Raw genomic sequence first — 15,553 nt, 5'->3', positions numbered from 1 at the left:
TGTAATGCTTTTTCACTAGATGGCGTTATAAAACAGTGAAAACAGCGCCATCTAGCATTGAGTAGCAAATATGCTTCTGCCAAGTATAAAAAGTAAGTGTAGTATATAAATGCTGCTACTCGCGAAGAGATGGCGCTTACACCAGCTTAATGTTGCTAAGAAAATGAATGAAAAATGTATAACAATGGCAACACTGCTCGTGACGTCGTGCTGCGCAGCGCGGCTATTTTCGTTCGTGATAGGCAGGCAGACATTTTGTTTTGTAGTTGTGACGCACGCGAAAACGAGAATGCCTTTGAACGCGGTTGGCTGGAGCACCGAAGAAGATAGAGCTGGGTCGTTTCGAGTTTTCCGTGAAACGAAACGTAACAGTTTTTTTTAACCACGTAACTGTTTACAAAAACAGTTTCTAAAATAACTGGATTCCCTGTGTGTGTCGAACGAAACGAAACGAAATCGCATATTGAAGTAATAAAACGTAAAATACGCAATTCACATTTCAAAAAAACCTAATTTGCATCGTCTCACTAACGTCTAATATAACTTGACCCCTAACTTCAGTACTTTATAAAGATAAATCGATAGGTCACACATAAAATGGCCTCTCAATTCATGATGCTAACGAGTGTTCGTTAAGCGTGAATAATTTTTAATGTTGTTCAATTGACGCTACTTTCGCTACTTGCTTTAAATTTACGCATTAAAAGATTCCTTAATTTAAACCCTAATGCTTAGAAAATAAAGCACTTATTTGTCTAACGAACATTAAAGTTTTTGAATATAATGGCCTGGTAAAAAGCGTGCTTAGCGTCTACCTGAACAAAGCTCAATCCGTTTCGTTTCGTTTTTATCTCTATCTCGCTCTTTCGTTAGCCAATAACCTATATCTGTCCCTGCTCATCGGAAAACGAATAAAACAGTTTTAGAGCTGCGTTTTGCTTTGCGATAGTTGCGTCCGTTATGCGCGACTATGTTATCGTATGTCGCCGCCTCTTTGTCATCGTTTTTATAAAAACAGTTTGTCGTTCCTGCCACAAACTGTTATTTCGTTACAGCACAAGAAAGTGTTTCTAAAAACACTTACGGAAAAAAACGCTCAGCTCTAGAAGAAGATCAAACTTTAGCTCAATTAGTGCAACCTCACAGTTATTTGTACAACGTTCTTGATCCCTCGCGAAAGAATATTTTAGCACGAGAAGCTACATGGCAGAAAATAGCTCAAGCATTGGACAAGCCAGGTAAGCTAAACGGGAATTTGTATCGTAACCAAATCGTAACAGAGTGAAAAGTTGTGCTGCATGCTGCACCGCACATCAGTGTGATATAAAATACGCCTATAACCGTTTTGTAGGTGATTCTCAGACAGTTTTTTAACTTAAATTGCAAATCATATTATTAAAATATAGTGTCAAATAGTTCAAAATTGATACGAGTAACCGCCTAACTATAAAATGTCTACGTCAGACTCTAAAATACAGGACAGGAGAGCTGTGGCTAAAAACAAAAACAATAATTCCAGTTGAAGAATGCAAGAAGCGCTGGCGAGGTCTACGAGATGGCTACATGAGGAGCAAGCGGATGGGCACCATGCACAAAACCAAGGCACCCGTGTTCGAGAAGATGCAATACCTTGATGAGACTTCTATGGACGGCACTGAGACGGTGCTTGAGGAGGCTACCATGGAGGACGAGGATCAGCAGGTGCAAGAGGAGCAGGTTGTGACGGAACAGCAGGTCATTACTGATAGCCAGGAGTATTATGAAGTAAGTATGTTAGTAGAATAGTGAAACAGGTGTGCGAAGGTGTGATCCCTACAGTATTAAGCTTTGTTTATAATGTCCCAGACACTAAAATGCCAATTTGGTCCCTAGTGTCAAATTTTGACTGGTAACCATGGTAACTCCAGGTTTAACCAGTTAACCCGGGGTTAATGGTATGGTGCAAGTGGCGCTTAGAGTCATATACATTACCATTTCAATTTTGAATCAGATCTGTTGGACAAATCGGGGCGATTAAACTGTCATTTTAGTGCATGGGATATAACAATACACTGGTAAAGTAATTACTATACGAAGGAGCTACTTGGACGGTTAAAGACTAACCCCCTTATTCATAAACGTTTACTAAAGTTGACAAGCCGATAGTAATAGTTTGTCCCTTTCCATCATACCAATACGTCGGAAAGGGACAAACGATTATTATCGGCTTGTCAACTTTAGTAAACGTTTATGAATAAGGGGGTTACAGTTCATAATGAATAGAGTGTTACTTTGCGGAAATCCATATTAATTAATATGTACCAACATTATTACTTTGCTAATCCAGGAAAAGATAATGTGCTAGTCAATCAGTGCCACAAAATCTAGAGATTTACTTGTGCATTTTAAATATAAACTGTATGATAAAAATAAAACTTTAAAAATACATAAACTTTTATGTGGACTTTAAAAAGGCATAACTTTTTATACAATAACAGCAGGACCACCTAATTACACAAACTAATTTGGTTAAATTTATGTTTCCAGATCACAGTGGTGGACGGCCCAACAGAACAACACCAGCAGCTAAAGCAACCGCTCTTCAAAATATTGCCAAAAACCGAAATAATAACCAATGAGCCCCCTAAGAAAGTGGTCAAGAAAGCCGGCAGAAAGAAATCCGTGCCAATGCCCCGCAACTTGCAACCGATCAAGATTCTGCCGAAACCAATACTCATGAACGGGCCAAAACTGCTCCGATACGTGGAGGAACCAAAAACGCCTGAGCAAAGAAGCCAGACGCTGGACAAACTCATAGAAAAGGTGCTAAAAGAGAACACAAATGAAATAGATGTGTTCTTCAGAAGTATGGCGGCCAGCGTAAAGAAATTACAGCCAAATTTAATACCTAAAGTGAAAATGGAAGTGTGCAATGTCATTGCAAAATATGAAATGCAGAGTTTTGATAGAAGCCCACAGAATTTTTAGGTTATTTGTGACATGTACAGGATGTTTAAGACTGTCAGTGGAGTGCATTGTTTTAGTTATTAGTGTTTAAGACTTGAAATTATGATTTTACATACGAAGTATGAAGCTCCTATGCTGTGACTGGAAAGTGGTATTATTGATCCTGTTTCTGAATAAAGGCATAATATATCTTATCATGTTCTTTATCCTTATACTAACTTCACCTCTCGTGTTGCTTGATTGATAATAGCAATCACAATTCTTCATGCTATAGTTCGTTTTTTTTAGCATTCAAAAAAGGTGTATTTTAATTGAAAAACACGGTTTAAAATAAAGTCACGGCAAATATGTAACAATTATGAATCTAATACGATCATTTATATTCTTCTGCTTTCTTATGTAATAGTTACTGATTTTTAAAAAGCGTTTACAATTAAAAGACATGTCAAGATCGCTTACCTTCTTTGTAATGCTAAAGAAACGATCTATAATACGATCACTTATATTCTTCTGCTTTCATAAGTAATAGTTACTGATTTTTAAAAAGCGTTTTTCAATTAAAAGACATGTCAAGATCGCTTACCTTCTTTCTAATGCTAAAGAAAACGGAACTATAGTGCTACTAGTGTCACTGACATGTTACTAGTCTAAGTGAGACGCTTAACTTCAAACTGGGGTAAATCCATCTGTCAGATTATGCGATTTTGGTATAAAGAAAAGGTAATAGGGTAGATATTTGCTGAGAGGGTCGAATGGATTTACCCGAGTTTGAAGTTAAGCAACACAAGTTAACTTTGCACAGACTTTAACAGAACAAAGAGGAGGTACCATTATAAACATCATATTTTCATGGAAATTTTACATTAATGATGACATTGGCACACTTAGTCATTGTAAATGCCATGCAGAGATTGCAGAGTTGGCTTGGTCCGACTCTAACTGTAACTGCTTTAGTTGTCAATGTGCAAAAAGTTGGTTGGTAGTTGTTAAACAATTAATGCGTAAAAAAAATTTTGGTCTGCACATTTCCCAGCTGTTGGAGATGGCTCTATGTACTCCGACAAGAAATTGTAAGAATATTATTGAGGGCGCCACTTCCTACGTAATTGTCACATTTTTGACGTAAAATGCTTAAACATCGCATGGTTCAGAAAGAGAAGAGACGTGGAATGTATTGGGCCCAATGAACGGAATGGGCCCCATACATTCCACAACTCTTCTCTTTCCGAACAGACTCTAGTATGGAAATCTGTTAGTTCCATTTAATTTAATTTCTACTATTTATTTTATTTTATTTCTACTATTCGCACTATAAGTAGGTACATTATGATTTATGACCTAAGTTATCAAGCCATTTTCTTCAGCTAGAATTAGCTGCTACAATATTACTTATACTGTGAGATCATGCAAAGTTTTCATGCGTTGTGCTACGTCAAGTATGGAGTACAATGCATTCTTACAGCCAAGTATGTGCAAATTTAGTTTAAACTCATCTTATTACTTTGTCCGTGGTATGCGTATGCACCTGCTTATGACATTACGTAACGAACTGGTCCCAAAGCCGCCCGACCTCGACACGTTTCGGAATGTCACCTAGACCAGCGTAGGCTATAATGATGCTAGGCTAGGCGAAACTGATGCCAAACGCATTCATTTCGCTTGTCATATCTAGATCAAGATGTCGAGCGAATTATTAAGATACTGGGTGCCCGCGACTACTAGTGGCATATGATTTGTGTCATTTCTACCATCTCCACAGGCGGTTTCTAGATAGGTAGGTACTTAAAAAAAGTCAGGTATTGAATACCCTAGTGCGTATGTACGCCAAACTACATAAAAGTCGATTCATTATAATTTCCGTGTGAACAGTGTGACTTATTTTTATTACCTAAGTCACATTTTTGAAGTTAAAAGTACGTAAAATTTAATAATAATGTAATTTTATGTAAGAATAGTAAAGATAATGTTAAATATTTAATAAATAAGTATTTTATATGTTTTTAAAAATATGAACCACAAATGTCAACTTGGGTACTACATATTTAATATATTTATTATTTACCATCAGCTGCGTTTTTAAACTGCTATGGATACTGTAAATAGTCCTGTCAATTCGGGTCAGTGTCCAAACATCCTGACTTCCGGACATTTATAACCGGACATCAAGCCGACTGAACACATAAAACCAATGAACCAACCAACCCAACAACAGAAGGGTCGCCCTAAACAAGAAAGCTATAAGTCGATTTATTGCTCATTTTTACTGCGAGGACATTACAGAAAAGTGTCGGGTTGCGTGACGCTATTTTTTACAAGCTTCTATTTAGTTTTACATGTCCCGTTCTGTCTGTAATCAAATCTAGTTAAATTTGACCCACTTCCCGGTTTTCAATGAGGCTGAAAAATTGCATCCATATGTAATGTAAGTCTGGTCTGGTGATGGATGGATGGTCTGGAGTGGTGACAATGCAATATTATGGTACCGTCGAGCTGATCTGATGATAGTGATGATGAAAACAGGTGGCCATAGGAACTGTGGTAAAACAACGCAACCGAATTGTGTTTGGAGTTGTTAGAATTGTCTCGATGAGTATTAGTTGCCTGTGGAAAGAAATGTACAGTCAGCTAAAAAAGCTTGTACCAAAAATGATTTTTTTGCAAAAAACTTATGTATTTAAACACTTCTGATAAAGCTAAGAAGCCGATATTTGGCATATAACATTTAATAACTTAGCTAAAAAAATCTGAAGGTTATTATTATTAAGGTAGCTGTCAGACGCGCCATGTCCCCAACAAAGTAGACCTTTTTTGGAATGCCCCTGCGATGTGTCCAGTTTATGTGAATAGGGGTGTAGAAAGGGCGTATCTTAATGTACGATTAGAGTCGTTTAAGATGTTTCTGTGGACATTATGGATAATTAAAATGGATGTTTAGCGTGCAGGGGAGCGTCTTCTAATAAAAGGGAATGTGATAGTAATAGGTTATTTTCTTCAACACTTAGTTTGCTTATATGGGGTGTTGTTTTACGCTAGCGCATGTTACTCCCAAGAAGGACGATTTTTTGCCCTTATATTGACACATGATTGTGGCGCCATGTCGCCCATTACATTCTTGGGATAAATTAGGTATATGATAGTTGAAATTCTGTCAAATATCATGAAAGTTCACCCACGAAAGTGTCCTTTTTTCCCACGCTGTACGTCTTCCTCGCTTAAAGGTTAACCACCACCAACTTAGCAAAAAACTACTTTCTGATACTAATAGGTGAGTAACTAAATAACTAGTATTCAACGTAGGATTAATATAAGTAATACTTTAAAGGTGGAATAGATGTACAGTCGAAGTCAAAGATATGTTTACAGTTTTGCACCTTACTCTTTTGTAATAAGCCGAAAAATGTAAACATATTTTTGACATCGACTGTACATGACACATGTGGATGGTGGATAGTCAACAAGCAAATTTTATCGGAAATTTCCTGAACATAATGTATTTTATACACAACTCGTAAAGGATAATATTATAGTAAATTGTTGACGATAGATTCACGCTGAACTTAGCTCTTATTATTACCTACTAAAATATAGACAAACAAGGAAATCACCGCTTTACCAACCTGACATAAATTGTAGTTTGTAGACCAAGGTAGGCACATTTATTTAAGCTGTAGGTGCAACAAAATTGCCCTTTTCAGGCAATCCTGATTTCACGCACGACCCGATCCCGGAGGGCGTGCCGTCTAGACGGGGTCGCCGCCCCGCTATCAGTCGATTACGTTTACAAGCCGATAATTGCTAGGTAATGGACTGTTCGTCTTGATAAGCTTCGTGGTTACGCGTACTTTAAGTCTAGTTCGCGCGTCATCAATGCCGTGCCTGTAGCACACAGAGTATGTAAGTAACTGAAGATTGACCAAGGGTCCAGCAGCAATGCATTGATGATTTAAGTTTCGATTATTAGGTAGCGTTTTTTAATAACGATTTGTCATCTTGGCTGGGCACTCAAATCTTAGGGGCGTTAATATGTTAGGTCTATGGAGTCTTCAACCGATTACATTTATAAACTGAAATAAAAGTCATACACGAAAGAAAAAGTGGCCAAGGCCTCCAGCGCCCAGGGCTGAAATCGAACCAGCGTTCGCTGCATTCGCGGCAGATGCTTAGACCACTCGGCCACCCGGGCCACGGCGGCATGGGCCGGATTTGTCTCAAGTAAGAGCTTACTCGTGAGGCGAAGTTGTTAATAAAATCCTGTCACGAAATAGCACGAGTTATATAACTTTTCCTCATCATAAAGCCGTCATCACTCATCATACATAGTATACTTACCCTAGCGTTTATATGCATGACTGCTTTTTATCTTACAATCCAGCTGGAATACATAAAATCTCAAAGGAACCTCAACTTAGAGGCGCTACGTAACTCAAAGGCACATAACCTGTCAAAGCAAGTAAATATTTATTGTAAACTACATACGAACATCAAAGGCTTCTCACAAACGATCACAAACAACCACAGTGTCTACACTATGTAAACCAAAGCTAGGCATTGCATATGCCACGGCTATAGATTAGGTACAGACACAGTGAAGTGTTGTAGGACATTCACCGAAACGTTTAAATACCTATACCAAAACGACGTAAGTTAACCGTAGTTTTACGTGAAATTTACACCTTTTTTATCATCAAAAGTATGATGTGATGTTATTCCTAAAGCTCACCGAGCAGATTGTATTTAGCCTATTTTGCGTTAATATGATCCCTGATGAAAATACTAAAAGATATAAATAAGAGTTTATACAACTTTCTTTGCCTTTCTCACAGCGGATGACAGAGTGGTGAGTGAATGTTGAAAACTAAATTAAACCGCCATCTCAAGGATATTAAAAATTAATAAAACAAATACAACGAGTCATATGAAAAACAAATATCAAAATCTATGCGGCCTAACAATATTTTACACCTTATGGTGCTACTGCTAACTTGCTACTAAAGTCAACCTTTTCAGAATTGGTCCAGCGCATTCATCCTGGTTCTATGGACTAAGACGAAGGCCTCGGTATAACATCCCTGCATGCATACACATCAAATATGCCTAGAGGCGAGACAAGGGTCCTCAGAGTCCCGACTAACTCCCGACTGAGTGGCTGAATGAATGAAAATTAAAGTTAGGTAAACCAGAAGAACTTTTTGCAAGATTGACGCGAGGCGGCATGTCGATTGCGACTAGCCATTTTTTCGTAAAATCGCGTTATTTGGATCACTTAACCTGTCGAATGTCCACCATAAAGCAAATTGATGCAAAGCAATTTGACCCATATTGATCTGTAGTAACACACGTGTGATTCTGAGTCGCTACGACCCAAATTGAGTTAACATCACACGTGTGATACTAGGGCGCTCCTCGGGTTAAGGAGCTAAAATTGATGTTTTGGGTTCAGATTTACTGGAGTCCCGCATTTACACTGGATCTAAAGCCTTGCTCGATGTTGGCGGAACTAACATCCCTGCATACACATCAAAGATGCATAGAGGCGAGACAAGGGTCCTCAGAGTCCCGACTGAGTGGCCGGATGAATAGTGCGTGGATTCCCACTGTCGGAACTAACGATGTACTTGGGACTACTATTATATACGTCTAGTCTACCTAGTTGTAGTTTTCAGCTAGCACTTAGACGGCTCAGAATAAAAGTGCTATCTTGTTTAAACTTACAGCCTTATCTGTTGGATTTTGAAAGTAGTGAGAAAAAAAGTGTAAAGGTTAAGAGTGAATATTCTAGTTTAAAATGTATGCAAAGTAAATTCTAAATACATCACCAAACTTCCCTCGGACAGTCTTATTTTACTATAAATATTAAGCTTATCTCACCACCTACACAATCAAGAGGTACCAAAATAATACAGTATACTTAAGCTTTTAAGTCCCTTAATACGAGAAGGTATTACCGAATGTCAGTAACACTCAAAATATAAACAAAAATGACATTGAAAACGTTTCATTGACTTACAAATTAATATTACATCGAACAACCTCAAAAACGTACCAAATAGCTTTCAAACTCGTTTCCAAATATCTGCAATTAAAGGAACCAATCAATCTTCCAGCGTGACTCACTCATTCATTCACTCGTTCATTGTCGGGCATTAGTGGTATTGGGGTCGGCCATTGTTTAGGCTAGGGTACAGATTATACAGGGTGCTTGTGACATGGGTTGTCTATGCAAGTTTTAGATAAAACATTTAGTCCACAAATTTTGACAATTTTGACCAAAATTTTCAAATATCCGCAATTAAAGGACCCAATCAATCTTCCAGCGTGACTCACTCATTCATTCACTCGTTCATTGTCGAGCATTATTGGTATTGGAGTCGGCCATTGTTTAGGCTAGGGTGCTTGTGACATGGGTTGTCTATGCAAGTTTTAGATAAAACATTTATTCCACAAATTTTGTAAATTTAGACCAAAATTTCCAAATATCTGCAAATAAAGGACCCAATCAATCTTCCAGCGTGACTTACTCATTCAAGTCATTCATTCACTCGTTTATGGTCGGCCATTGTTTAGGCTAGGGTAAGTACAATACAGTAGATTATACATACAGGGTGCATGAGACATGACTTGCCCGCAAATTTATGATCATAACTAGTCAGAATAAACTATGTTAAAGAAAACATTTAATGAAGCAAATTTATACAGAACAAGTGAATTTTGATTTCTTGATTCTAGAAGTATGTAGGTAATTTTAATGCCCAGAAGCTCCCGGAATAAACACCTAGCTATAGCAGAATACGGTACCTTTTTGTATAGGTACCACGTCGGTGGCAAACAAGTATACGACCCGTACGATACGACTAATCATCCATGACCCAATGCAATTGTTTTCGTATATATGCGTTTTTCTTAAACTAAGTATATATTATACTTAATGTAAATTTTCGACGATTGTGCGGGATATCTATCCTATATAATATACCTAATCCTGTAGGTCTACTTAATCTATGCTCCTAGCGTCATTCATTGTTTATGCTAGGGGTAGATACGTCATGTTCTGACATTGTTGGAGCCCTGAGCACGAATTAGGGGCTGAGATTTAGACCTCGTCACGTTATCACTATGGGACTGTCACAACATTTGACATGTGTTAAAAGTGTGGGGACTATCGCAATTATGAAATTGGAAGTAAATAGTTTCACATTTATTAAACCACCCCGGCTTTTCTTAATAATGCCTAAAGAACATATGTGCCATTCTCAACCAAAAGGGTACTTATTGTCGGTTGTCAATAAGGCGCTATTTCTATATAAATTCAATTTGAAATGAACCTTATCGACAACCGACAATGTGGTACCTTTTGGTTGATAACGTCACATATCCTAACCTAACTTCACCAAACGAATGTTTGACCGTCAGGAATAATAAATATAGTCATATATAACTGCAGTCTATATAACTGATTTGCCGCACATTGCGCTTATAAATATTTCATGAGCCCTATTTTGTAATTCATATCTGCTCTGACCGCAAGAAAAACTTACTGTATATAGGAATAGGTATTATAATATAATATGCACTAGCTTAACTTTATTTTATTTGATTTCTTTATATTATTAAATCGAAATGTTACACCTATTATATTACTGCTGAAAATGTGTAAACTAAATCAGCAATTTAACTAAATCTTGGGATCGAAATTTTCCGTTTCCAAAATTAAACTTTCCTTAATTTCCTATGAAATTTTCCTAATATGTATTTCCGAGAACTATTCCAATTTGTTGAAACTTTCCGCAAGATGCAGAATATACAGGGTGTCCCATTAGTGACACGTCACAGTGACACTGGAGGTAGACCAGGCCAAGAGGACCCAAACCAACTTAACATGACCCCGTAAAAGTGGCACGGTTTTCGAGTTATTGCCAAATTAAGGTTTTTCATGAATTTTGACCGTTTTTAACATTGTTAGTGCCAGTGTGCACTGGGAAAGGTCTCGAAGTTAGTTCTTTTTATGTGTACGGCATCATGAATAGTTAATTAAGATAACAGAATAGGTATTTTATCGATAAACAATGTAAAATGCAATAAAGTACTGGTTTAATCTTGAATTAAATTCACAGCGAAACATTAATTTCGACTTTGACCACCTGCTGTGAAAAAAAAAACTAGTAAAGTAATGAGCAAATAACGTCAAGCTATTGAGCATGTTATGCAGATTCAAAAATGGTATGACACATGTACCTCCCTGCAATAAAATAGGAATTATTATCATCTTTCGAAAGCCTCATAAAAAATAAGTCAAAAACTAGGAAATCTGCAATCCATTGCTACTTAGTAAAAATAACGATTTATGTTAAGATTTATGTAACTCTGGATACAGAAATAAAAAAACGCCTATTCAGTATTTGCCGAATGCCTAAAGAAAGAGATAGAAAATGGTTATCTCCCTTTTTAAGGATATCATTGAGTTGATAAAGGTTCAAAGAAAATAAAATACTGCAGGTTGAAGTTTAATCAATTAATTAAAATAATTTTATTTTACAATAGGAGCTGGAATTGTTTTTCCCCGGCTCGTACGCACGCTTGGTACCGTCTTGGAAAACTTCAAGTTAATTTCCTTAAATTAATTTCGGATATGTTTCGTGCTGCCTCGAACATATGCCGCTGTAGTTCCTCTTGGGACCTTATTGGCTTGGAGTAAACTTTAATCTTTTAAGCATTTTAAGCATCCCCAATGAAAAAAAATAGTAGGTTTAGGTCTGGGGAGCGCGGCGGCCATGCCACTGGTCCCAATCGGCTGATCCATCTGGAAATTTCTGTGTTAGGTGGTCGCGGACATCGCGAGCGTAGTGTTCTGGGCAGCCATCTTGCTGTGGTTCCAGCTCCAAGAAGATGGATCGGCCGACTGGAACCAGTGGCATGGCCTAACGTTCCCCGGACCTAAGCCCATTAGATTTTTTTATTGGGGATACTTAAAAGATAAATTTTACTCCAAGCCAATAGCGTCCCAAGAGGAACTACGGCGGCATGTTCGAGGCAGCACGAAACATATCCGAAATTTATTTAAGAAAATTAACTTGAAGTTTTACAAGACGGTGCCAAGCGTACATACGAGCCGGGGAAAACGATTCGAGCTCCTATTGTAAAATAAAATTATTTTAATAAATTGATTAAACTTCAACCTGCAGTATTTTATTTTCTTTGAACCTTTATCAACTCAATGATATCCTTAAAAAGGGAGATAACCATTTTCCATCTCTTTCTTTTAGGCCTTCGGCAAATACTGAATAGGCGTTTTTTTATTTCTGTATCCAGAGTTACAAAAATCTTACCATAAATCGTTATTTTTACTAACTAGCAACGGATTGCAGAATTTGCAGATTTCCTAGTTTTAACTTATTTTTTATAAGGCTTTCGAAAGATGATAATAATTCCTATCTTATTGCAGGAAGGTACATGTGTTATACCATTTCTGAATCTGCATAACATGTTCAATAGCTTGACGTTATTTGCACATTACTTTACTAGTAATTTTTTTTCACGACAGGTGGTCAAAGTCGAAATTAATGTTTCGCTGTGAATTTAATTCAAGATTAAACCAGTACTTTTTTGCATTTTACATTGTTTATCGATAAAATGCCTGTTCTGTTATCTTAATTAACTATTCATGATGCCGTACACATAAACAAAACTAACTTCGAGACCTTTCCGAATGCACACTGGCACTAACAATGTTAAAAACGGTCAAAATTCATGAAAAACCTTAATTTGGCAATAACTCGAAAACCGTGCCACTTTTACTGGGGTCATGTTAAGTTGGTTTGGGTCCTTTTGGCCTGGTCTACCTCCAGTGTCACTGTGACGTGTCACTTATGGGACACCCTGTATATCTGTAGTTGTGTAGAGTCAAGATACTGGTCAATTTGCTACTTTCAACTGTGTGCGAGTATCAACCCCAATACCCACACCAAGTGACATAGACTTACGACCTCTAATTCATTTATATTTCCCGTATTCTCTTCGCTAAAAGGACTAAAGTAAAGCATTTCTTCCAATAAAGTATGTTGTGTTTGAAGAGGGATGTGTACCCCTTGAATATTTCCGGCCGTTTTCCTATATGTTAGCAAACACGATAGCACCCCAGTAGCAAGGGAAGCGTTAGGCTTAAACAAGCAAATTCACAGTAAATATAAAGGCTGCATGGGATGTTATGCCAATAAAATTAGATTTTTTCGAAGAATTAATTTCCAGCAAGCTGGAAATCGTGTTATACCTTCCTTTGGTCCTAAATGCGTGTAATTGGAGTTTGCGCAATCCCAGGAGGTGTGCATACGTTTTGGGAGAGTTGGGTGATATATTTTTCCTTGGATTGCTCAAGTATTCATTCCACAAAATGCTTTTTATCGATCTAATTTGATTAGCCTATGTCCTTAGCACCTAAATGCGATAATCTGACAGTTTATACATAAGTTTTTTTAATCACTGAAGTAGCATCAAAACGCGTACCTACCTATTGGTAAGGGGAGAAAACACTACCTCAATGTGCTTACCTACTTATAGCACGCTTAAAGTTAATTAGCAATACACAAGCAAAATCTAGATCAAAGTAATGTCAACAGGCGACGTAGGCACTTGATTTTGCGGCAAGGGCCCTCAGCCGGTTGACTCGATCGTTTTGACATGCCTGCCAATTTGCGTGTGCAACCAACATCATAGTGGGAACGAGTATCGTATGACGGATTACGTTGCGTCACGTGCCAGGGGCACCTAAATTGTAGTACAGTTACCTGCAATAATGTTACTTTTCGAACGCCGCAAAAATATGTGACACGCTCTTATGGCTCTTCTCATCGTGTCGTGTATCTACAAGATCGTGTCAGATAATTTTGCGGGTTTCGTGGTGTTATATTATTGCAGGTGACTGAACAATGATTAAGGATATGAGTATTAAATTGATTTCATTGGGAAAGGTCAATCAAGAGTCAGGATGACTTAATCATGTCATATGGCAAAGGCCTTTAGAAATGCAAGAAAGGCACCTATCCTCCAGCCCCGAAAATTATATTCCTCTCTCTCATTTTATCGTTTATCCCGGTTGCATCCTCCATATTGCTTCGGAGCCTAGGGTCCGTTTCAATTCCGTTGTATTTTCAATAAATTTCCAGTCAACTTAAAATTGCATCGAGGCGTCAAAAAGAGTAAAACTGCATAAAAGGAGGAACTGATTGGCATAATATTCATTAGCAAGATCATTGTAACCCCAATTTTACTAGGTATACCTACACAAAACAAGTCAATCAACTTCACAGAAACTGTGTCCACCATCACACCGGTATCGAACACTTACCTGGGTGCTGGTGAAGCGGCGACTGGCCGAGCGGCTGAGCGTGCCGCCGCGGACGTAGCCTTTCTTCCAGTCCATTGCCTTTCTTCGCGACAGCTCCGAGAGCTCGGCTATCGGCTGCACCTGTCATCCACCATGACGCCGGTGTCGGACACTTACCTGGGTGCTGGTGAAGCGGCGACTGCCCGAGCGGCTGAGCGTGCCGCCGCGGACGTTGCTGTCCGAGAGCTTGACGTCGCCACCGCCGTCCACCGCCTTTCTTCGCGACAGCTCCGAGAGCTGCTATCGGCTGCACCTGTCATCCACCATCACACCGGTGTCGGACACTTACCTGGGTGCTGGTGAAGCGGTGACTGTCCGAGCGGCTGAGCGTGCCGCCGCGGACATTGCTGTCCGAGAGCTCGACGTCGCCACCGCCGTCCACCGCCTTTCTTCGCGACAGCTCCGAGAGCTCGGCTATCGGCTGCACCTGTCATCAACCATCACACTGGTGTCGAACACTTACCTGGGTGCTGGTGAATCGGCGACTGCCCGAGCGGCTGAGCGTGCCGCCGCGGACGTTGCTGTCCGAGAGCTCGACGTCGCCACCGCCGTCCACCGCCTTTCTTCGCGACAGCTCCGAGAGCTCGGCTATCGGCTGCACCTGTTCAATATTGCAGAGGTGAGTAGCTATTACATTTAAAGCTAACGCACTGCGGTCGTGGGTGTTTCGAGAGTCACCCAAGAAATTTTGTATCCTAAAAGTTCACAGTTATTTTTATCGCGTAGAACTTTTTGGAACATCTGGGGTTATAATAGTATGTCATTCAAGTATTTTATCATCATCACATTCATCACTAACCAGAGCTATTGTATCTTGTCTTGTTTGTATGTGATTCGCAAATCCGAAAAGCTTCAAGTGCTTAAAAAAAATCTTTATGGCTATGATTTAGCTATTAAACACAGCCAGCCTAGCTACAAACAAGACCGAAGTGATCCCATAAGAGCACCGTGAACAAAGTATTGTACGGGGCTCTAAAAATGATTGCAGTCTTGCACCAAATCACTTGGATAATCCTTTATTAAGAGCGCTATTACATTTCGGCGTTGAGCGAGTTTAGGTATTTTACGCGCTGCGGCAGGCCGTGCGAGCTCAGTACGCCGATCCCTTCTACCACACTCGCACTACAATGATGGATTAAACATTCTTGATCCTTCGCGAAGCATATTGAAATCAACCATAACAACACTAACTGTACTTAACTTTTAAAGTTCTAAAACTGTTATTTGGTA

General features: G+C 38.8%; 2 protein-coding genes across 2 annotated transcripts in view; one reads left to right on the top strand and one right to left on the bottom strand.

Moving 5' to 3' along the window:
• LOC134800279 (unconventional myosin-XVIIIa-like) overlaps positions 1 to 15,553 on the bottom strand; it is a 142,109-nt gene that overhangs the window by 82,535 nt on the left and 44,021 nt on the right. Inside the window, exon 4 of the mRNA XM_063772789.1 lies at positions 14,787 to 14,924. Coding sequence (XP_063628859.1) covers positions 14,787 to 14,924 — 138 coding nt within the window. The remainder of the gene's footprint in view (positions 1 to 14,786; positions 14,925 to 15,553) is intronic.
• LOC134800221 (uncharacterized) lies at positions 177 to 3,140 on the top strand. Its single transcript, XM_063772719.1, has 4 exons — positions 177 to 328; positions 1,115 to 1,238; positions 1,520 to 1,764; positions 2,527 to 3,140. Exons 1-4 carry the CDS (start codon positions 185 to 187, stop codon positions 2,965 to 2,967), a joined length of 954 nt encoding a protein of 317 aa, XP_063628789.1. The 5' UTR covers positions 177 to 184; the 3' UTR covers positions 2,968 to 3,140.

Source organism: Cydia splendana, chromosome 19, assembly GCF_910591565.1.
Source record: "Cydia splendana chromosome 19, ilCydSple1.2, whole genome shotgun sequence".
NCBI classification, from domain to species: Eukaryota; Metazoa; Arthropoda; class Insecta; order Lepidoptera; family Tortricidae; genus Cydia; species Cydia splendana.
This window is presented reverse-complemented; position numbering and strand designations above follow the sequence as displayed.

Coding starts and splice junctions, on each gene's coding strand:
- LOC134800221 (XM_063772719.1), top strand. CDS start 185: ATGGCAACACTGCTCGTGACGTCGTGCTGCGCAGCGCGGCTATTTTCG. Junction 329..1,114: donor GCTGGAGCACCGAAGAAGAT/AGAGCTGGGTCG, acceptor CTAGAAGAAGAT/CAAACTTTAGCTCAATTAGT. Junction 1,239..1,519: donor TCAAGCATTGGACAAGCCAG/GTAAGCTAAACG, acceptor CAATAATTCCAG/TTGAAGAATGCAAGAAGCGC.